Here is a 23,005-nt window from a genome sequence, read left to right as displayed (position 1 = left end):
TGTTGTGACTGCAAGTTGTCATTGAGTTCTGTGGTGGACCTATGGCTCCACATCCCAAGCAGGGTGTCTTTCTTGTTATACAAGACTATGAAAATAAAACAAATGGAAAAGTGCATTTAGTAACAGACAGTTACTCTTATGGAATGTGCATTGTACTTTTTGTAAAATATAGTTGATGACTGTTTATATCTGTATGTTTTTAATGTATAATTAATATTGGGACTGAAGAAACACTTGGGTTTAGAAGCGCAGACCCTTTGAAGGAAATACTGGACAAGGTGTCTTAGGATGTGTGCATCTGCAAACAGCTGTTGAAGGACTAAGCCAGCTTTTCTGTCTTGTATGATTTCCTGCTGTGTAGTGTGTTGATCAATGAACTGAGAAGTTACCTTTAAATATGTTGAATCCAGTCTTTAAATATTTCATCTGATATTGAATGGTAGATTATGCAATCCTGTAGTCAGTTCAGTGTCCGAACTCACTGCCGTTCATGTTTTTGTGACACGTTGTAAGGAATTAGTCATCATTTCTACAGCAGATGAACTTTTAACTCTTTCCTTAAACATGAAAGGTATTCAAATTAGCAAGTGATTTTCTTTTCTTGGGGTTTTTTGAACACTTGGAAACACCTGAAGTGTGAGTGCTGTGTTTGTTAAATATCTTTCAAATTTATGAATAGTTGCTTTGTTTTTACCTATTCTTGCACATAATAATTGTGTGCTTTCTGAGTCTCATATACAATGCATTATGATGGTTACAAAACCAAGTAGGAGCAAGAAAGTATTTGTATGCACTAGCATTTTGTATATCACTAAAGATCATTGGTGTGAAGTTGATCATTTGTATACAAAGCCTCTGTTACCCCAACACTTCTGCAAATGGCGTTGAAGTTATGTTTTGTCAAAGTATTAAGATGTCTTGGTTTTAGATGCTGGTGACTGCATTAAGTCTAGGATGGTGGGTTTTCACAGGAGGGATTGTTGGCTTGATTTAAATTGCCTGTGCTATGGACGTGTTGTGCAATAGCCACCAAGTACAGCTTCCTGTCCCGTTAGGCACTGTTCCTTGCTTATCCCAGATCACTGTCTGTCTGATCTACTATTTTCAGTGTGGTAATAACAGTAATGATTCAGCATTTGAATAAGGATGGAAGATTAAATTTCAGTTTAGTTTAGTTTTTATTTTCCTCACAGATAAGAGCATCTAAAGTGTAACATTTCCTAACGTTTCGCTGCAACCATAATACTACGGTGTTTGTTAAATTTAGGAAGAAAAAAAAAAGAAAGTGCTTTGGTGGCTTGTTTCTCATTTTCTTTATCACGTGGATCTAGGAGACGATGCTTTCAGAATAAAACGGCAGCTGTTGTCAGGCTTACAGTAAGATTATAAGAGCTGGCAACACTACTTAAGTTTGTTTTGTTTCAGCTGAAGTCCAGCTCAGAAATCTGGAGGGGATATCCCCAGGAAATAACACCTTGAGTTCCCACAACGACTTCCTTGCCCGTTTGTAAAACTGGGATAAATTTTCCTAACACAAAGCTCTGCTTAACCCACTGAGGCTTTTTTTGTTCCACTTCTGGTCTCTTCCCCCTTCTCCTCTTCTCCCCTCCCTTTTAAACCTGTTATGTCTGTACTGGAAAACATGTCTGCCAAGACCATCAGCACCACCAGTTTTCAAACCCTTGTCATCAACTACTGTTTCTGCAACTTTTGAAGGTGGGCAGAGCTCTTACTTGGGTTTTTTGTTCTCCCGTTCTCACTTATCTTCCGTCTTCTTAAAAGCACCTCGAGTGTATCTGCAGGAAGCTGGGAGCCGTGCTGTGTCAGCTTTCCGCTCCCTCTTTCCACCTCTTACTGGCTTAACGCCATCCTATCTGCATCTCTGTGGGAAGCAAATTCAGCACATGCGGTAGGGCTCCTCCTTCGCCAGGGATGAGTCTGCTTGGGTGATGCTGGGAGGTTGAAAAAATACTACCTGTGATCTTGTCTTATGTGCTAAATGGGCAGAAGGTGATGCTCTGGTTTAAGCAATCTAATCAGCTCTCGGATAGAGCAGAGCATAGCCTGACAGTATTTTGGAGGCTCGTTTGCTTCTGCTCTTGTCCTGTTTGGGGTTGGCATCCTTCTTTGAGCCACCTTTCTGCAGATGAAGGCCAAGCTGGTAAGTCTGTCCTTTCTTGAAGCCAGTAATTTCCCTTCTGAGATTTCATCGATGGGACAGAAAAAACTTCAGCAGAAGCAGCAGGTACCACAGCTGGAGGACTTCTTCCAGGCTTTTTCAGTGGGACGCAGCGTGATTGTGCCAAGGGTGGAGCTAGTGAACTCTGTCAACGTTATTGAGCAGTCCTTTTTTAACAAAGCAAGATACTTTCTTCTGCAAAAGTTAGGCTTGGAGACCATGCCAATGAAATTTTCATTTCACTGGTATCTTTGATATATTTTGATGGGAAGCTGTTGAAAAGAGAGGATGAGAAAGAATTGACTCAGGATGGTTAAACCTTGTAAGGCGGTGGATTTCCCTTGTTGCTGGCAAACTATAGCAAACTGAATTTTTGTGCTGAACGGAAGCAGATTTTCAGACTTCTTGAATGCTGGAGTTTCTGTGTACATTTTTATTAATACATCTGCAGTAAATATCTGCATATCTCTTTTTGTCTCATAGTAGACTGGCTTGGTATACACGTCTATACAACCACTAATACTAATCTGTGCAAAATAAGCATCTTTCACAGACAGGGAGTACAAAATACAGGACTGCAAAGCTTTTTTTTTTTTTCTTCCCTAGAAGAAAGTGTGTTTTTTATCATTTCTTGTTAAAACCTAGGGCTTGTAGTGAGACCTGCAGGAGAGACACAAATGCTTAAGTTCAACGTACAAAGACAAACAAGCAGGAGTGTCTTGTGGTGTATTCTATGTGCCCTTGGAAGTTTTTGCCTGAACAACAGAAATAGCAGTGTACAAACAAGTTAATACTTGTGATTACCCATTTATCCTGTCTGCTGCAGCTCATCAGTGCTGGGATGTAGCAGTGTATGAAAGGGATGATTTGAAGGAGTCAGTAGATTGAGATATCTGCTACCTCGCTGCTTAATTTTGTGCATTGTATGTGACTGCTGCTAAAAATGAGAGCTTAGAGTTGTTTGTAGTTGGCTGAATGTGAGAAAGATCTTGATTTTTCAGAAGGTTTAAAGCCCTTTCTAGTATGTAATGTATAATGGCCGCTTGAATATGAAAAGATATTCTTGGCTTTGTAAGCAGAAGTGATTATTTGATCCATCTGGCCCGTGTGAAGATGGAAAATTGCAGGAGGAGTGGGTCATGGTGTTGCAAGGGACCTTGCCCATCCTCTCACTCCAGATTGAAGCTTTTGGAGTCAGTGAGGGTCCTTTAAGGCTCAAGTCATGCGGATTTCTTTATGAGTGCCAATTTGAAGATGTTCGTAAGTGTACTTGAAGCTGATGAGAAAGTGGAACAGGCGTATTGTGCTCAGTTCTGTAATCTGGCTGATGTTGTCCCCATGAGTGGGTGAATATGGGTTTTGTGCTGACTGCCTCGTTGTATTCCAAGAGTGTCCCTGAGAACAGTGGTTTCTCATATATGACAGCTGAAAAGAAAAATAACTCCAGACAGAAATGTCTGTGTTTTCTTGATAAAGGAAGGTCATTTCTTTAGTCACTTGTAATGGCTCATTTGACTTCAGTGCTTCCATGGATTTATACTAATCATCAGCAGAAGCTGGACACTTCCTTGTGTTTCTCTGTAGAAATATTGATTCAGTTTAAATCAAGACAAATACTGAAGTCAATTGAGTTAAATGGTGGCAAATGGTATAAGACTGAGTTCTGCTTTGTCTGAATTTCCTTGCAGATTTAGCCCCAAATGAGTCACAGGACGGGGCGGGTTGCTGTGCCAGGGCAGAGCAGAGACAGCCACTGCAACCACTGTTGTCTGCACCGGTTTCCCTGCCATGTGAGGAACCGTCCAACTGTTTCCCCACCCTGCTCTACCTATTCCTGTTGCCAGTTGTGGTATTATTTGCTCGTTGTGACTTTGCTTTCTAAATTGTTTGGCTTCCCGGAGAGGTAGCCCTGTGGTCTGCCTGAGCCCAAGGCATCACTTGTCCGTTAGAATCTTTGCTTCAGTTAAAATAAGAAACCATTTGGCAAAGATGCTGAAAGCTATGCGTAACTTTACCTGCTTGATGGTGTACACTTCTGTATGTGTAACTTCTTAAATTACTTAATTATTTGCACACAGTCTCTGTCCCAGGCCACTTCTAGGGTAATCTGTAGCTGTGCTGCAGAGGGAGACCGGGGAATGTCTGTTGTGGCAGATGGTTCCTGAATCACTTCTGGTTCAAACTGAAATCTGTAAATCTGAAGGCTTAGATGAACACCTTGTTAAGATATATGTTTATTCATTGTCCCCTTATAGGGCTTGATGTTGGAAAAGAGATGACTGAATTGAAATTTCTATTGAATGTGTGTAACTGCTGAGTTATTTTTTCATTCTGATCTACAACAGCATCTTTTTTTTCCTTTTTTTTTTTTTTGTTTTGATTGATAAAAAGCAAATCCGCTGCAGAAGGACAGCTGCCTCACAACATTGAGAATATCTTGCACACAAGCAGTTTCACAGAGCAGGTTAAATTCATTTCAGGAGTGAAAAAGCTGCTACGATTTGCTGTCTGTTGGGTATTTGTGAAGTAGCATGGTGGTTTCAGTGTAGAAGTTGTAGCATCTCTATCATGATAATCCTCATTTCCTCTAACCTGTCCCCCTGCAGGCCGTCTTTTAGGTGTCTGTTTTCTGCTTTGGTGGCATTCACCTGCAGTAAATTCCATTTTTAAAAGCAGTCATTATGCCCTTTGCTGCTAGTCTCTCATTGTTTGGGAAAAACAAAAACAACAGGTCCCTAGCTACGAAGGACCTTGAAATAAAGCTTGTGACTGGCATTAACTCTAAATCATATTAATTTTCAAGACTGAGATGCATGCATATGCATTTGTCTGTCTGGCCTTGGAGCCAGTGCTGTGTTTCACTTGGGCCATTGATTAGATGACTGTCCAGAGTGAAGAACAGCGTGCGCGTCCTGCACTGCAGCATCCCTCCTTGCCTGCAGATTAACCTGCACTTGTTTTGTTGCAGAGAGGAAGCCAGGGAACCGGACTCCTGGAGCACCTTGTCTCACACTGTGCACTCGGGGGACTACAGTGTGAAGCACCATCGTGGGCTTGATGTTTACATGCTGACAGCTGAAACCAAGGAAGGGGTAGCGGCCAGCTGGGAGAGTGACATATGGCACCTTCAGATGCACATGCAGAGCTACCAGCACACGGTAAGGAAAAGGCTGAGGTGATGAAAGAAAAGCAGAGCTGGCTGGTCGCTGCATTACAAGCAGCCTGGCACCTGGGGAGAACTTCCCCGAGTAGGCTCTCTTTGGGGTTTATTTGCTTCAGTGTTTTCTCTGGCTGTCTGTAGCAAACATCTAGCTGGGCACCTGCCCATTTTCTTATCTTTTGAGCATGGAGAGATCTGCTAAAGTTATACAAGGCGGCAAATTTTGTCTGAAAGAAGAGAAGCATGATTGAGGCTGTGCAACACTGGCTCTGCCTGACCTCAAGGGCTCTCCCTGCTCTTGATTTCTGCCTTCTCTGTTAGGTTGAGACCCACTTGGGCGGGCAGGGAAGCTTCGCTGGAAGTGGGCTGTCCCTCCAAGGTATTCAGCAGCTATTAAGCAGCATAAGGCAGGCTCCGGAGCGGGACTGGGTCTGTGGGGGCTGTGCATGATGGGTACATCTCTGTTCAGGTGAAAAGTTCAGAGTCAGAGAGGAGACTGACGGGAAGTTCTCTGGGGAAGCGATGGAGAAACCAGTTGTTTCATTAGCACTTTGGTATAAGACTTGGAGAACAAGCTTGCTCTGGTCATGGAGGGTGCATGTCCATAGTGATCCCTGCACTGCACTCTTCTCAGATGATGGTCAGACCGCAGGGGCTGTGGGGCTTTGGAAGGGCTTCCTCTTGCTGCTTTAAAATCAGTGCTGCAGGAACTCAGTTAGGACAGGAAGATGAAACAGCACTACACTTCTGTGCCAATTCTCAGAAACATCTGTACATCTTGCACAGCCGGCATCACTTCTGGGTGTTCCTTCATCAGCTCGTTCATCTGCTGTTACAGAGGTGTGGTATCTAAACAACGGAATGTTTTTTTCCTTTAACTAAGGAAGGGGAGAATTATTGTCTGCAGGCAGTGGGCTGGCACCCTGAGCCATTTTCACCCTTTCCTGGTTGCCTGAGATGTTTGTTACTCTCAATCTCAACAGGAACTGGTGGCATGGGTGGCAAACCCAGGCTAGCTGTGAAATCGCTTCCCCTTTCCATCAAAAGACACTAAGCATGGCAGACACGTCCAGCGCCCTGCTTCTTTGCTCGTGCAAATGCCAGATGGGTGCATTTTGCCTGAGAGTGGAATCAGAAAAGGCTATGTTTAGACTTTTTCTTTCCAGCACTGTTTTACTTCGCATCTAATCTGATTTGAATTTGGAAAGCAGCCCTGTAATTATTTCATTTAGGTTCATTTCAGGTCAGTTAAAAGCCAGTTGGCTTCCTTTGGAGACGGCTGTATTTTTCAGGCTATCAGCAGAATGACTTTACCATGAGGATGCTGGGGCTGCCACAGCCCCTCTTTTTGAAAAGCTTGCTTGTTCCCAAGCAAGCGTCGCTGTTGTCTGTGTCTGTCTGTCATGGCTGTGTTGTCTGTCTGTCCTGGCTGGGAACCAGCGGCTCCATCTCCGTGCTCTGCTGCAGGGTGATAGCCACCAGACGGCCAGCATGCTGTTTGATCCTGTTTGTTTGCTCTTGCAAAAAATAGCTGCAGCCTGTGGGTACCACTGCACTCAGACTCTGCACTCCATCCCTGGTGCTGGGTGATGGATGGAGATGGCGCACTGCCTGCCTCCAGCACCACCTGTCTTGGGATACCTCAAAAACAGGGAGCTCTGGCATAGGTGACTGCATGTAAGGGAGCTGGTTAACAGGATTATTTTAAATAGCAGATCCATCAATTAACATATTGGCCATTTTAATACTCAGGGGAGAAGGAGTGTTTAAGCTGATGTTTTTGGTATGAAATTATTTCTTTGCGAACTAGAGTCTTAAATATTTGCAGGGACCTGTTTAAGTTTGGCTTCTAGGATGCATATTTTTGAGTATTTTTACAAAAAAAATGCAATAAAATAACGCCTGAAAATGTTCATTAGAGTTTTGCGTTTGTGGAGTCACAGATGCTTACTGAGAAACCAGCATGACCTGTGAAAGCTTACAGTGCAAAACCCTGAGCTCGCCATGGAACATCAAGGGAGCTCTGTGGGGTATAGATTGAAGGATTGACGTTGCTTGTTAATTTAACAAATCGCTTTTTCTAAGATGTGAACATTGATATGTAACAAAGAGAATGTAAAAGAAGATATTGAAACAAGTGGTTCTTTTTAAGTCAAAGTTTGGTTATATCCAACTATAAAAGCCTGAGGGATCCTTGGCAGAGCAGGTACTCTGTGAGGAATGTGCAGGTTAGAGAGGAATTGAGTACGTTGCTACTCTTCCCTGGTAATGCATGTATTAATTTTAATAATATGTCATGGTTTAAAAATTTTTATTTCTGTTTAAGCAGTAAATCTCAGATTTTTAATTATGCATGCAATTCTTAGGAATAGATTTGATTGTTAGTTCAGTTCTAGGAATAAGAGACAAGTGGTGGTGTTTGAACATCGTCAGCCAATTCCCAAGTTTAAAGTAGCATTTCCATTGATACAGAGAAAATTGAGCAATGCTGATGGGAATGGGAGAGTGCCATCAGTCAGGGATCTGAAATTGCTCTTAAGTAGCATTTGCTCAAGCCCGTTGGGACTGGACCTATATTTTTCTATTATTTGGTAGATTTAGTTCTGCTGTTTACTGATCTTGAATTCAAATGCACTCCAGAACTATGACTACAGCTGTTTGAAGGACAAAGGTTACAACTCTTCTCAGTGGTGGCAGATGGTGGAGGGACAAACTTGCAGCTTCAAGGGTACAGCTGGCTGTAAGGAAGAACTCCTTTGTGGGAGGGTGGTGTGGCACGGGAACGGATTGCCCAGAGAGGTAGTGGGTACTTAGTCATCAGAGGCTGTGGGCACTTCGCAAGACAAAGTTACGGCTGACCTGATGTCACATTGGTGACAGTCCAGCTTCAGGCAAGAGGCTGGACTAGATACCCTCTGAATGCTCTTTCCAACCAATGTTTCTGTCATTCTATCATTTCAGTATTACTGCATAACAAAAGCAACATGTAAAATACCCACTGCAGAGTGTGAGTAACTGTCCTGCAGGACACCAGGTAGAGGTACAGAGGGAGCAGGAGTTGCATCAAGTAGGATTATGTAGATATAGATCTTGTAGATTATGGGGACAGACAGAGTGAGTGTGTGTGACAAAGCAAAACAATCTTTTTTTTTTTTTTTTTTTGTCTTTCTACAGAGTTTAAGGCAGCAGACAGAGCCTGTACTGCGAGATTCTGGAGACAGCTGTGCTAGAGGAACAGAGCCAGATGGTCACTCGGCCACTACCTCTCAGAGCCTAGAAGAAATGGCAAGAGAAGGAAAGCAGGAAAGTCCATCTGGTCTTGTTCCCCTGGACATCAGGCAGCTCTCAGACCAAACCCACCAGGAGGAGATATGCAACAGTAGGAGTTTAGGAGCTTTTAATGATGTACCAAATGACTTCCTGAGCGGGGGGGATGCAAAGAGCCTAGAGTGCTTCTGTGAAAGTAAAAATACAGTGTCGTTGAGTAAAAAGGAAGAGGAGGGGCCAACCTCTGCCGAAGACTCTGGGACTATATCAGATGAGAAGGACTGCACAGTGAGCCTGTGTGCAAGTGTGAATGGTGCCATAAATCTTCCATCCTGCAGAAATACAAATGAGGAATCTGGAATGACATCTTCTGGAATTGGCTTGGATCAAGCTGGCTTGTGCAGTAAGGACAGTCCCCATCAGGAAGCACAAACCGCTGAGGAGCGTGCAGCTGACAGTATTGTTACTGTGGTTGAAACTGCCGGTGAAACCCCAGCTTCCTTGGAGGGCGTGGATGTGCCTATGGGCCAAACTGAATGCAGAAACTGTACAGGGGCAGCTGAGAGGGCTGCAGGCCGGCAACAGGTAGAGGATGGGATGGCTGACAACAGTGAAGGGAGGACTACAAACCTAGAAGAGCAATCGCCAGCTGAGGAAGAGTCAGCCCATGCTGCTCAGCCCTTACTCAGTGGTTTTAATGGCACTGAGTGTACAGATGAGGAGGATGCAAATGTGGGATTAGTACCGGCATGCGACGGTACAAATGCAGACGGTGGCACTGCTGATGTCTCCATTGACTTTTGCAAGACTGGTGGTAACAAAGAGACTGGAGTGGACTTATGCGCTGATCAGGTAAACAGTGGCTTCTTGGAAAGCCAAGGCGATGACCGTGCTGCCATAAGGCAAGATGTCACTGTGAGCGCCAGGGCAGCATTGCCAGCAGTGAACGGGGTGAAGGTTCCCACGTGTGCTTCAAAACCTGGTCCTGATGTGGAAACCCATGGCAGTGGAAAGACTGCGGAGCAAGAAGGGCAGATGGAAGGGGGTTGCACAGATAGAAAATCCAACTCGCTTTTGTTGGAAGACAGTGTGGAAACTGATGGTCCTCCTGCAAAACCTGAAAACAATTATTTTGGTGGATCTAATGAAAGCAGTGCAGAACGTGCTTGTTGCCAGATCAGCAAACATGTAACTGAAGCAATGGAGGACAGCGAAGCCCACAAAGAGGAGCCAGCAGGAACCGATACCACCAGCAGTGGAGATGGAGGAAGCGCAGATTCTGCAGACGGAGCTCAGGAAGTTGCTAGCTGTTGCCCTTCTGCTGATCAAATCGTCATTAAAGATGAAATGGACAACTGCTTAAAACTGGATGCTGCTCAAGAGAGCAAACGTGAGTCTGGATCACTCCCTCCGGAGACTGCAAGCGCATGCCTAGCAGAAAACAAGCCTGCACAAATGGAAGCAGAGATAGCAGAAAGTGCTTTGGAGCAGGAGGGACTGAGCAGTGAGGTGAAATCACTCGCTCCCCTACTCAGAGGAGAGGGACCAGCTGCAAGTCAGGAGGGAGATGCTGCAGTGGCACCCCCCGGGCAAGAGGCAGCTTTGCAAGGGAATGACCCTGGATTAGCTCCATGTGCCAAGGCCGCAGAAGGTACAGAGGATAATTTTGTAGGCACACCCTCTGTAATTCATAATGAAGAATCTAAACAAAACCAGGAAGTGATGGCGGCAGCAGCAGACTCGGCAGAGCTTGCCCAGCAGCGCAGTGGGGAGCATGACAGAGTAGCTGCTGGAGCCGGCTGGGCTGGGGACCATGCAGGGGAAGAGGGCTCTCCAGAGCAGAGCCTCTCGCAGCAGGCTGAAGGAGGCAAAGCTGAGCCTGACCAGGAGGCTCGTACAAGTGACCAGGAGCAGTTTTTGTCAGAGGAACTTCTAGCCGCTGTTGTGAAACCTGCTGCCTGCAGTCAGGAGGGGTCTGCGTCAGGCAGCCCTGATGCAGATACTGGGCCGAAAGGGATGGTCCCCACCAAAGAAGCATGCGAGACTGGGGCTGCGGGTGCAGAAGACGACCCGACGCATGGACTCACATTGGCAGGCGAGTCACCAGATGCAGAGAGCGTCCCTTGTCCAGATGCAGGGCTTAACCAAGAACATGATCCCAGTCTAAACCAACAGCAAATCTCCCCACGCAGCAGCACTCCTGATTTAAAGGGTGCTTTAGAAATGGGAGCCTCGAGTGATGCCAGTGGAGGTAAGGAAGCGCTAAGGCTAGTGGCAGTAACCCCCGTTGGAGCGTATCAGGAAGAGCAGGAGGATATGGAAAATGTGCTTCCTCGGGCAGCACTTCAGCCCATCGCAGAAGAGCCCACTTGTGACAGCGACTCTAGCACTGACACCGTTTATCCAGCCGCTGAGAGCGACGCTGGTCCTATTGCGGAAGCAGCTCAGAGGGAGGTCTTGGCTGAACTCAATGAAAAGCAAAGCCAAGTTGTACCTGAATCGCCCTTCTCACCGTGTTCGTGCCATTTACATGCTATTGAGTCACTGGAAAATGTGGGAGTAAAGAGTTTGGTTTCAGCAGATGATGGCTCCTCTCTGGATAAAGTTCCTAAAATGGTAAAAAGTTTTGATGCAGTAGTCTTCGCAGCAGAGACACCTTGTTCCCCTGATTTACCCAACACTGAAAAAATGAGGCTTGAGTCCCAGGCTGCAGTAGATGTGGGAGCCAGCCTTAATGGAGAAATGGATTTAAGTTCCTCGACAAAGAAGAAGAACATCAGGCCAGCAGCGCAACGAGCTGAGCCTGTTACAGGTAGGAAAAAAATCACTTGGTTTCCTGCTTTTTAGTTTTTCCTTTGTAGGTGTGCCTTTAGCATCTCATCAGCTAAGGAAGGGAAATAAGAGCAGGAGGCCTGCCTTGCAGAGGAGGTGTAGGTGTTTGAGGGTTGTTCTGAGAAAGAAGAAATCTGAAGTTACTTACTAAAAATTTCAGTTTAGATGCATGTTGCTAAGCTGGCAGTGGAAGTAAGGACAGGACATCATCTCCTATGAACTTGTGCAGAAGAATTTATAGCATGTGAATCCTCCCTGGAGAAGGAATGAATGGAAGGAAGCTATTTGGATTACTGTCTCATCAAGTTATATGTTTTCATGTAGGTATGAGAGTTTGTTTGCTTGGTGCTATTCCTTTGCTTCTCCCCTTTATTTTTGGTTAACGTAGAGTCAGAGGGTGCAGTGAGGCTCTCTTGCATTTTCTTTGCCTACTTCAAGCAGCTGCCAGTGTCCTTCTGAACTGCACACAGCCATTTCCTAATTGGCGGTATTAGGTCATTTAAAAAAGCCAGCAAGCCCTACCCCCCACCGCCTTTTCCGGGCTGCAAAGCTTTTTTTGTCAGGCAGAGCAGCCGGTGGTGTTTTCCAGTGCATTTAAGCAGTACTGGAACTCGGATGAGGAGTTTTGCTTGCTGCGATCGGCTGTGAAGTGGGACCGGCATTCCTCGCAGATGACTGGCGATGGGGGAGAGCGGTGGGAATTGGGGGACAGTATAGACGCCTGGTGCTTGTGTGACAGGAGCAAACAGAAGACATCACCAGGTAACGGCAAAAAGGGAAGTAGAAGAATAAAATGAATGAAAGATAAGTGAGTATCTTGCTCCAGCCTGGAATTAAATCGTAGGTGAATTTGCTACTGAAACATGGAGCTAATCTGATCTGTATATTCCACCTGTTCAGGCAGCTGTTCAACAGAAGCAGCTGAACTTTTTCAGTTGCCATTTTTTTCTTTGCTATGAGAAAATGGTACAGTGGCTCTTGCTTTCCCAGTGCCGAACAAGCAAACAAAAATATAAAGAATTGGAAAAAAAAAATCTGCTGTGATATAATTCATGAAGTTGTAGAGCTATAAAGCTATTTCACTGCTTTAATGCTGGGAGATGTTTCTTCAGTCTAAACACAGAATGAGATGGTGGCACAGCATTTGTTCTGATATGTGATAGCATAGCTGGGGGCAGGGGAAAGGATTGATGGGGGGCGGTGTCAGTGGTAAGTCCAGCAAATACTTTTTTCAGGATTTTTAGAAAGTTTACTGGGAGATAAATAGTCAATGTAGTCTGGCAATCGTTAATAGATAAGTAGAAAGATTTAAAAGTGGATTAGAAAGCTGTTTTCAGAAATAACTTATTGTCGGGCTGTGGTGGATTGACAGTTGAGTAGGACAGGAGTGGCTGCAAGTCAATACCTGGCACGGCTCCTTCCTTCTGGGAGCCTCCCGCTCTGCTGGCCCCATCTGTACAGTCTAGGTCTTTATCTCCGGTATTCTGGGAGGCATGACGTTGTCTAGGCGAGGTTTTAAAAGGAGAAGGGACTAAACAGACCAATAAGACAGTGACTTAAGTAGCAGAAGTAATATTAAAGCATGATTCTGTAGAAGAGTATGGAAAGAGGTGGAGGAAGGAGGTGATCCTGTTACAGATTTTAAATGCATAAGGACTTAGGTTAAATACAATAGTCTGTCCTGTCCGTAAAGAAGAATTATTTACGTGCGATGGGATGCTGCACAAAGAAAAATTTCATCTGGAATATCTTCTCTTGAAGAACTTCAGGATTGCTCAAAGGCAAAATGTTAGGGAAGCCCAAATAAAATATTAGCTTAAAGCAGAGACAAGCGACTGCTATGAATGCAAGCTCACAATGTGAAGTATTTCTGAAATTCACCTCCTATAAAGCAGCATCTAGAACTCTGATGTGGCAATAATTCAAGGGAACAGATTCATTGTTTGTTATTATTATTGTTGTGTATATTCTTCATGTTGACGTCTAAGCTTTAGGCAGCATGTTTTGTGTACAAGTTCAGAGACAGCCTTCAATTCTTTGTGTCAATTCTTCTTCGCTGTTTCGGTGTTGGAGGGGTTTCCCCGCAGCTTGAGCATGTACAGAGTGTTTTGGAGCCATGCGGGAGTTGTCAGTGCTCATCAGAATGAATCAGTTCTTTTTTCGATAAACTACAACAAACCCTTCCTAAGGGAAGTGCAGGTCACGAGGCGTGTGTGGTCGGAGGGTTTTATTGTCATGCTAATTTATCAGAGACGTAACTGGCTGATGATGCTGTTGCCATTACTCCAAATCATTAAACTCTTTGTTGGTTTTTTTTTTTTTTAAATTTATATTGTGAAATTGCTCCCGAATGTATACCTGTTTATCTCATTGCTGCTTCTTAGTTTCAGCCTGCCCCTAAAACAGAGATCACAAAGGTAGTTGCCTTATCCAGACAAATATTTAGTGACTGATCACAACATTGATGATTAGGCTACAAGATACTACATTCATAAGGCAGCTATTAGCTTTGAGCTCAGAACTTTATTACAGCTGAGTAATGGATTCTTCAAGCACATTACTTGCCAGTCAGGCTGATATATGCTATTCATTAAAAAGCAGACAGATAGTATATGAAATCATACCAGAGTAGACAGGCTGGTTGAGAAGAAAAGAGAAGAAATGGTATGTGTCTGTACTGACAAAACAGCTCTGAGTAGATGCGGCTTCTTGGCAGAAAGCAACCCTGGCAAGGTTAGATTGTATGATTGGGGTTTGGTATCTTAAATTAACAAATTTTGTAATCACTGCTGCCTAGTTCTTCTCCTGGGAGAAATATCCCTAGTGTATCTCTTGTAGATCTCAGTATTTAAAGAAAACATTCATTGTCAGATAGAAGAGTATCACCTGATTTGGAATTTTACTAGTCTTCACCTCGTTCTCATCAATGGCTTTTTCCTATGGAAAAGCACTTACTACAATTTCCTTCTCCGGTTAGAGAGCAGGATGAACTGCTAACAAAAGTCACCGATGATATCACACGTGAAATAAGGTGCTCTGTGCCCCAGAGACCTCTGTGATAGCATTACAGTGCTTTCTGCCTGGGATATGTTTCCTAATAGAAGTTTAGGAAGAATTGGCAGGGTGGAAAAAATTGTCGCCTTGAATTTCATCCCAAGGGCACAAGGCTTGGTTCTCCAGTTCTTAACCAGAGCAGAGTATCACTACACCACTTGCTTCTCCTGCCTGCAGTGCATTAGAGGTATCTTCCTTGTGTGTTTTGTCTTTGGACCAAGATCTCAGGTATCTTCCCTGTGTGTTTGCCTTTGGACCAAGATCTCAACCATTGTGGTGTTGCTGTAACCATGATCTCTGCTTTGCTGACAAATGAGACGTGCAGAAATTTGTAGTATTACATCAGAATTCTGAGAATCTAATTGAAACAAAATCATGCCAATTTGACTTAATTATGTTGAATTGGTTTATCAAAAGAATATTGTAAAACTAAATAGTGCCAAAATCAAGGGGAGACTTCAATGCCAATGGAAGACCATTGGTGACAGTTTTACAGCAATTTCTCTGTGAAGATGGTAGGCTCCTCTTGCTAAATCCCCAAATGAGTAGAATAACTGCAAACATATGTCGCCCTTTAGAAAGTGTTGTCATCCATCAAGTGTTTGTTTTTAGTAGAAATGAGAGAGGGAGCAGGATTAGAGGGGGTTTAGCCCTAACACAGCCACTCTCCACGTGGGTGGCTTTGGTCAAATCACTTCACTCCTCTGGAAGTATCCTGTGTGTCATAAGTCGTTAGCTTAAGGTTGAAAGAGTATTAAGATGTTGACTTTATGCCAAGGAAAGGTACGCATAGGGAAACCCTGGGGGAATGGTGACTAGTGAAGTCTCTCCTGGGCAGACAGAGCGGCTAAGACATGATGTTTGTACCCCTGTGGTGGTGACACCATCACGGGAGCGAGAGGCAGGGGAAAATCAGCTGGGACTTCATAAACTCTGGAAATGGTTTGCCTTCCTAGTCCAGGGACCTAATTCACTTCAGACAGTGCAGGTGGGCTGCATCTTTGAAGCTGGTGATTTTTTTTTTTTTAAAATACTTAAAATACCAGTTGAGAAGGCAAGGCTGGTTTCTTGCGTTATCTTCAGGATATGGTAGGAAGGAAAACAGCAAAAAATTTTTTCTTTAACTAGATGAATAGGAGACAAGAAAGCCTGGGCAAACACATGCAGATGAGCTCAGGCTCACCTAGAGCTTTTCAGGATTTTACCCTGTGCTTGCTGCTGTTGCATAGTTTCCTTCAGTCCCAGATATGACAGTGTTTAAAGCTAATAACAAACAAGCAGCAAAGTTGAGAGTTAGACCAGATGTTGGAAGTCAAATGGACTTGTTGGAGGGGGTTTAGGGTAAGGTTTCTTTTCTTTTTTTTTTGAGGCTGGTTTGAATAAACAGAAAATTATCAGCAGCACTGAACGAAGTTTATTTATAAATTGTTTGTGTGAACCCTCTGTTTTTCACAGGAAAGTTGGAAATGAAAACTGAAGACGAGGTGGATTTTCTGAAAGATCACGAGAGTGCAGTCCGCGAGGAAGTGGTGAGTACCACTTACACATTGTCACCTTGTCTTTTTCTGTGCTTTTTAAAGAAAAGCTGCCACCGCTCGGAGTTGCCACATAGCCTGTTGGTTTCCTTTTTGTAGGATTTGCAAAGCTGAGTGGTGTCCATCACCGTGACACCGGTTTAGCCTTTTAAAAATAGCATGGGCAATTTTAGACTTTGCTTTTTTCATCCACTGATTTAAGCTACGTTTATGTTGTCACAGTGACATAGAGATTGACCCAAAAGGTTCCTCGTGGAGCAGGACTGTACTAAGATTTGTATATAATTTCATAAAAGCGATGCCTTTTAATGCACTTGAGGTTGGTGATGCTGCCTGGTGACTGACGGTGCCTTCGAGGTCACTGCACTGCTGACCTATATGTGGTCTGGGTAGATCTCTACATCCCCTCTCAGGCTTTGCCCTTCCAGGGAGTTTTTGGCAGAGGAAACAGTAGCTGCTGTCAGTGTTGGTGCCTGCACAGACTCTGATGTCTAGAAGCATCGCTGGCTGGGAGCGTTAGTGCCTTTCCTGGAAAGAAAATTAATAATGGGATTAAGTACAGGGATCAAATGTAAGGGAGACCCCATATTCTTCGTGTTGGTGGACTATATGTAAGGTCATACCAGGGATCAGAAATCAGTTGTTATTGTTTTCTGTTACTTATGTGTTGCCACATTTAAGAACTGGCTATGATTAAAAAAAAAAAGTTAATATTGGGCTTGACAGAAGCATAATTTTGATCTAGATATTCTGCTTTATCAGGAGCTAGGTTTTTTAGTGTTACCTTTCCCTGTGGGATTTGCATTTGCGCCTATATTTTATAAATAGTTTCTTGTTCTGAAAAGGAAAGTGTTTTGTAAATGCTAAATTGCTCGCAGCCTATGTTGGTGCACGTTGCCATTCAGCAGCTGTGTTTGTGTGTTAGCGTACCATTATGAAGCTGTTAGAAGAGAAAATACTGTGGGGATGAATTAACATTGCAGGGTGGAGCACCAAAAAACTTTGCTCGTCTTGCTGTAAAGCTCTTTAGGAGGCAGAAGAATCTTGCCAAAGCTTGTAATAAAATCATGTTTATTATATTTTTAACAAGTTAAGGCTTAATTTCTGTAGCTGTTTGATTGGTGAGTTAGCTGGAGACTAGAGCAAATAACTTCCTAAGCTAAAATTTGCGCTGTCTGATAAATCAGTCTTCTGCTACTGGAATGGGTGAGTGTAAAGATGCTGCTATTTTTGTTTTACCAGCCCTTTATTAAAGATAATTTTCATAACTATTACTTAGTTATCTGGTGGTAAAATAAGATGCATTTAGAAAATGCAAATTAGAACGTTCCATTTCTCTTTCAGTCTGGGTAAAAAGAAAAGAAACATATTGCATTTGGCTTCCGTTTTACATGTTTTAAAAAGCATTTTGATTTTTGTGTGTATGAGCTTTCTTCTCTTCTTCCTCTCCCCAACCCCCGCCCTGTCAAACACCTCTTTAGAAATCTGGCTTTTCTGGTGCAGGAATGGGAGTGCCGGGAGGAATGGAAAGTTTGCTGCAGGAGTGACAGGGTTTCCTGTTGCTAAGTTCAACAGAAACAAAATAACAACTGCACTACAATAAGGTCATTTTTTGAAAAAAAAAAAAAAGGAGGACTTATAAATAGAGCTTAATTCACACGTGTAGGTTGGGTAGAGAGCTGGCCAGGGAAAGCCATAACCAAGTGTGCATCTCCTGCCTCATCCTGTCTTTGCTTTATTTAGTGCTGACTTTTTTTTGTAGCCAGAAGTCTTTCAGGTGCTCATTGCCTTTTCATTACAGAGCCATTTTGTGGTTAGCAACAGTGGTTTTCTTAACTTGTTGCAAATAGAAATGTTGCTTGCACCACCTGGTCAGGAGCTGCAGGTATGTAGCAGTCTCGGGGGTGCTGGACCTTGGGAATTGCATTAGCTTGTTTTATGGGTGAGAATTTTGCACAATGTTATTTATAAATACGCTATGTAGAAAGCTGTTTATATGCACCGGCTGTTAATAAAATAATGTATGTTCTGGAGCCTAAAAAGCGCAACTTCTTGTGTAGTGCAATCAGGGTGAATGACAGTAAGCTTGAGCACATTGGAAAGTGAAGGGGGAAAATTCCTTCTTCCGAGTTGATTTCTGATGGCAGAGAATTAGTAGGATTTGTCATGCAGTATATATGTATACATTTACAGTATTACATGTATAAGATTGCACATGCTTTCCCCTGTAGTTGTTTCAGAAGACTTTGTCTGAAAGAGGTTTTTGTGCGTGCCGTGGAAAAGCTGCAGCTGAAAAATGTTTAGGAAAATAAATGGTTTGTAGGGTTATAAGCACTGAAAAGAAAATAATGGAAAAATGTTTTTTCCAATTAAAATGGTTTTTTTAAGTGTCTGTTTCTTAAATCTCCAGAAGGTTTTCTTGGAGATTCTATTTGTTCAGCTATAGAAATTCTGTAACCAGTATTTCCCAAACTCCTTTCATGTTGGGCAATGGGTGCTCATTCTGCCAGAGACTCCTCTGATCCTTATCTTCCTGCTTTGTTTGGGGGTATTGAGTAGAGCTGAGGCAGTAACTTCATGTGATCTATTAAAATTAGACTTTAGCATTTTTTAATTGAATAACTTTAGCTTCCTAGCTGTGATGAGAAATCTGGTTTGACTTCTGCGTATTGTGATATTAAAATAATTGAAAAATGGCACCTGGTGGCTCCACCATTATGAAAGTAAAGCGATAGTTTGAATTGAACCATACACCAATATACTTCTCTTCTTGCGTCGATTTCAGAAATTGCTTATGATTCATTATTTGACAAATCTTTGTCCTCACATGGCAGAATGGATAAGGGTGCACTGCTAGGTTCATACAGCGGCTTCAGTTGTCTAAGGCTGTGACTGACAAATTGTAGCTGGCTGACCCCAGAAAGAGTTCACTGGGAAACAGCCTTCTCATTGTATTGATGAATTTCATTAGTTAGTTCCTATTGAATTTAACGCATCCTACCTTTACCACATGAATTAGATTTTAATGTCTGCATTTTCAGAAGTTGCAGCCTACCAGATAAAAATGGCATTTCTATATAACTTTCCATAGAATGAAGCTAGAAAAAGATTTGCTCTTTCATCTTTACGCTGATCCAACTGCTGCAGTAATGTGTGATATAACAGTATGGACATTTTCTGGGGGAAAACTTGCAGTGTTTTCAGTCATGGTTTGGAAAATTGAACTATGTTTATAACACTTTCAGATGGCGTTGGGTTGGGAGGCATTGCAGGCACTTGGGAGAACAAGGGTCAGGGTTCAGTGTGACCTTAAGAAATTGGAGAGTGCATCCAGATAAGAGATAAAGGCAGCCGGAGTGCTTCATTTGCAAAGAAAAAGTCAAAATACACATTTATGAAGTCAGGATTACTGAGCAGGGGAGGGATGGATAGAAAAAGACTGAAGATTTGTAGTGGACCACAAATGAATCATCAGTGAGAGGCTATTGCGAAAGGGACAAATCTTGGATTGGGTTATATTGAAGGAGTGTCCTCCTTAAGGTGCAGAAGGTGGCTTACTCATGCGTGGCACTGCGGAGGCATCATTGGTGTCATCAAATCCAGTTTTGAGTGTCCTGAAGAAGACACAGGGATACTGGAAGGTGTCCAGAAGGAAACAACGAGAAGAGATTAAGAAACGTGAGAAGAGGTTGAAAGAATTTTTTTCAGTGCAACAAAAAGAAAACTATTGTGCAACCTAGCAGTCTGCCAGTTTTTAATAGTGGTTATTAAAGTCCCAGATTTCTATGGCAGCTTAATTTACTGATGTGCTAACTTGCCAGAATGATTTAGGCTGGATATTGAGAAAACATCCTGTTATTATCATGAAACTGTTGCAAGACCACCTAGGGAGGCTAAGAAACCTCCTTCCTTGCGAGTTGTTACAGATGAGATAGATGATGCGTTGTCAGGGCAGAACCCTGGGTCTGTTGTAGTCCATTGCTTCAGGTTTGTAGGCCCTCAGGTTTGTGCTTTGCCAAACAGGGAGAAGAAGGTGCTTGGATGGGGTCTGGTAGCATGTTCAGAAGAAGGGGACAGGGATGGTAGGCCCACAGGAGTTGAGGGTCAGAAGAGGGGATGGGCTGGACTAGGTGGAAAAGGGCTTGTGGGAGAGAGGAGAGATCCAGATAGCAGTGAGATAAGTGTTGAGGTGGTCAGTAGGTATGAGTGATCTGGAGATTTGTCCTTCCCTTGATTGTAGTCTTCGCTGGAGTCAGCAGATGGAAATGGAAAAAGTTCCAGCCAAGGTGTACAGTGTCACCTCCCTCTAGTGGCTGGTTCTTGGGAGGAGAGCCTGGTGCCGCTGATGGCTGTTGGTCAAGTCAAGTAGTAGAGAGATGCTTCATGGCTCAAAACTGCTGAATCTCATCAGTTACCCAAGGAAGGGGGTCATTAAGGTTATCCAGGCTCCAATTTATTATTTCTTAGGAAAAAACAAAGTGCTCAACCTGAGGACATGACAAAATTCAGGTTGCCTTTGTGCACTCCACTCTATTTGCTTCATGTGTTTATGCATACGTACTGTGGAATGGTGATTGTAGGTCCCTGTTTTCCAAAAGGCCTGCAGAACAGCATGAGAAACTTCCCAACAGCATGGGCAATTGCAAAGCAAGTGGCTTTAGTGTTAGAAACCAATCAGAGTGGGGTCCAGCGGTGAGAAGTGCAGCCTTAACAATAAGCTGCATCCCTGCCCTGCTTCTTAGAAATTATTTGCGTAGCTCTCTCTTTGTAAATGTTGTCTTGTAACTAGAGTAAACATGGAAAAACCCCGGCAAAAAGGAGCCTGCTTCAAGTCTGGCATTACTGCTGGAGGGTGACACACACATACCCACCGGGTCAAGGCTTCGGGCTAGTCATCTATGAGGCCCTTTCTCACACCCACCAGCATCCTGTGTCTGCCCCGGATGCTGAACGCTGAGGCTCAAGAGGTCTGGGAGGAAATTATGTCAGACTGTCAATCCCGGAGTAAATTCATTGGTGTGCAGAACAGATCGCCCAAGGTTTCTGTCTGTTCTGTTTGCCGCGCAAGTCCTTGAGACCACAGTATATGCTGCAGGGAGTCAGAGTAAGAGCAGGGGTGAGGGGAAGAAAAAGAAATTCAAACCAGGCTGGGATTCTTGTTTGGCCTTTACTATTACTCATGCTTTGAAATTTGTGGCAGGAAGGCGTTTATACAACTCTTGTGGCAGGGGTTTTGTTCTATGCTTAATTTCTCTGGGTGCTGCAGTTCCGATGCCTTTTTTTCCCTGAATGCTGCTAATCCTCAGCTCGAGACAGTCATTTCCAAGCTCAGTCACAGGATTCACGGATGTTAGCGAGAGAAGCAGGAACGTGGATGCCGAGCCAAATCCCCGACTCAGTGCAGAGATGCTGCTTTCAGGTTTGGCTCGGCACGAGCCTGCGGCAGGATGGGACAGACGAAGGCGCCCACACTGCCCCCATGGCTCCTGCGGCCACGGGACTGATGCTTGCCCTCACCGATGTCTAGAGATGGTGAGTTACTTCTCCTCTACGCCTTCCCCGTCAGCCACTACAGGCAACATTTTCTAGATTCAAAAATTACTCTGTGTTGCTCTGATGATCTGGTTTTTCATCATTTCCTAATTTCCTCTAATAAAACATTTGGCCTTGACATCCTCCTCCCAGTATCAGCTGCAAAAGTTTATCCCTCAGCTTTTTCATACTCATTTAAAACACATCCAGAATTATCTGCAGTTTTATTTACCATCTGCAATACTGTGACCTCGAAGGCAGAGCTGTGTATATATTCTTGCTGTAGAGATGGATGAAGATTAAAGGCAACTGTTACAGTATTATGAATCTTCTGGAATTCTTCCTTTTGACTTGCTTCGGTCAACAAGATTCACTCATTCAAATTATTTAACATCAATGTATGAAAGTGACGTTTTGAGGCTCTTTTTAGGATCAGTACTCCATAATTTCACAAGTTTATAAAACAAACAGCTAAAGGATTTCCAGTATAGAAAATCCTGATTTTGAAGTTGTCTACCAGTGTTTAGATACATTGATTTTTTTGTTGATTTATTTTTTTCATGTAGTCATGAAAGTAGGGATCTGTAAAATAATGAGGTATAGGACATACTGTGGTAAAGGAATGCTGGCATTGAATATTGTACCTTGAGAAGGAAAATACCATGCTGGTTTTGAATCATTCAGTCTCATGTATCATATGGATTCTTTTATTTGTTTTTTAAATCTCTTGAAGTTTTGTGGTGTAACTGTTGCATGGTAGGCATGGTTACTGCACACTGAATTCCTGTCTTAAGTATAGAGGAAATTAAGATGATAATATGGGAGACCAAATGCGGACTTTTCAATGGAGACTGCGTTATTATGACAAATGGGTACTTTGGTATATCACATCACTATTTCTTTTTTATCCTTCTGAAGCAACCTATCTAGCTCAATTCTGATATTTTGGAAGCTAAAGTTGGCATCCTACAATGTAGAAGCCAGCATTTACATTTTTCTATAGACTTAGGTTTTTTTGTAGTACATTGATAGTTACACTGCCTTAGAGGAAAACCTCATTAATATAAGCAGTAGGGTTTTAGTTATATTACCATACATTTGTTCTGGGGTTTTGTGAGGACTCACGGGCTGATGTTTTAGTTCTCTTGCCATCCTACACTAATCGCTATCCTACACGGCAGGGATTTTTAACTATAGTTTTTCAAGATCTGGGAAAGCTTTTGGGAATAGTTTGTGCCAAATCCAGAAGGTCTTCTGGAAGGTGAACCACAGCAAAAAGTGGCACATGGAGGGTGAATGGTGCCAGGTACCGCTGAGTCATGGCTTCAGCAGCGACTGGTGGGCATTGCGGTTCCTCCTCCGTTGTAGCAGCACAAGTGTTTGGGATGTCATGCTGTGAATGGACCAGGTTAAAAAGTGGGATGAGACCTGGGCAAAGCTTTCATT

General features: G+C 43.3%; 1 protein-coding gene across 1 annotated transcript in view; it reads left to right on the top strand.

Annotated features, from left to right (window-relative positions):
• Positions 1-23,005, top strand: part of LOC128853373 (A-kinase anchor protein 13-like) — a 60,794-nt gene that overhangs the window by 27,358 nt on the left and 10,431 nt on the right. The window contains exons 5-7 of the mRNA XM_054077809.1: positions 5,148-5,337; positions 8,514-11,418; positions 15,948-16,021. Of these exons, the coding sequence (XP_053933784.1) occupies positions 5,148-5,337; positions 8,514-11,418; positions 15,948-16,021 (3,169 nt within the window). The remainder of the gene's footprint in view (positions 1-5,147; positions 5,338-8,513; positions 11,419-15,947; positions 16,022-23,005) is intronic.

Source organism: Cuculus canorus, chromosome 12, assembly GCF_017976375.1.
Source record: "Cuculus canorus isolate bCucCan1 chromosome 12, bCucCan1.pri, whole genome shotgun sequence".
NCBI lineage: Eukaryota > Metazoa > Chordata > Aves > Cuculiformes > Cuculidae > Cuculus > Cuculus canorus.
The sequence above is the reverse complement of the archived record's forward strand: the minus strand, read 5'-3'. Positions and strand labels throughout refer to the sequence as shown.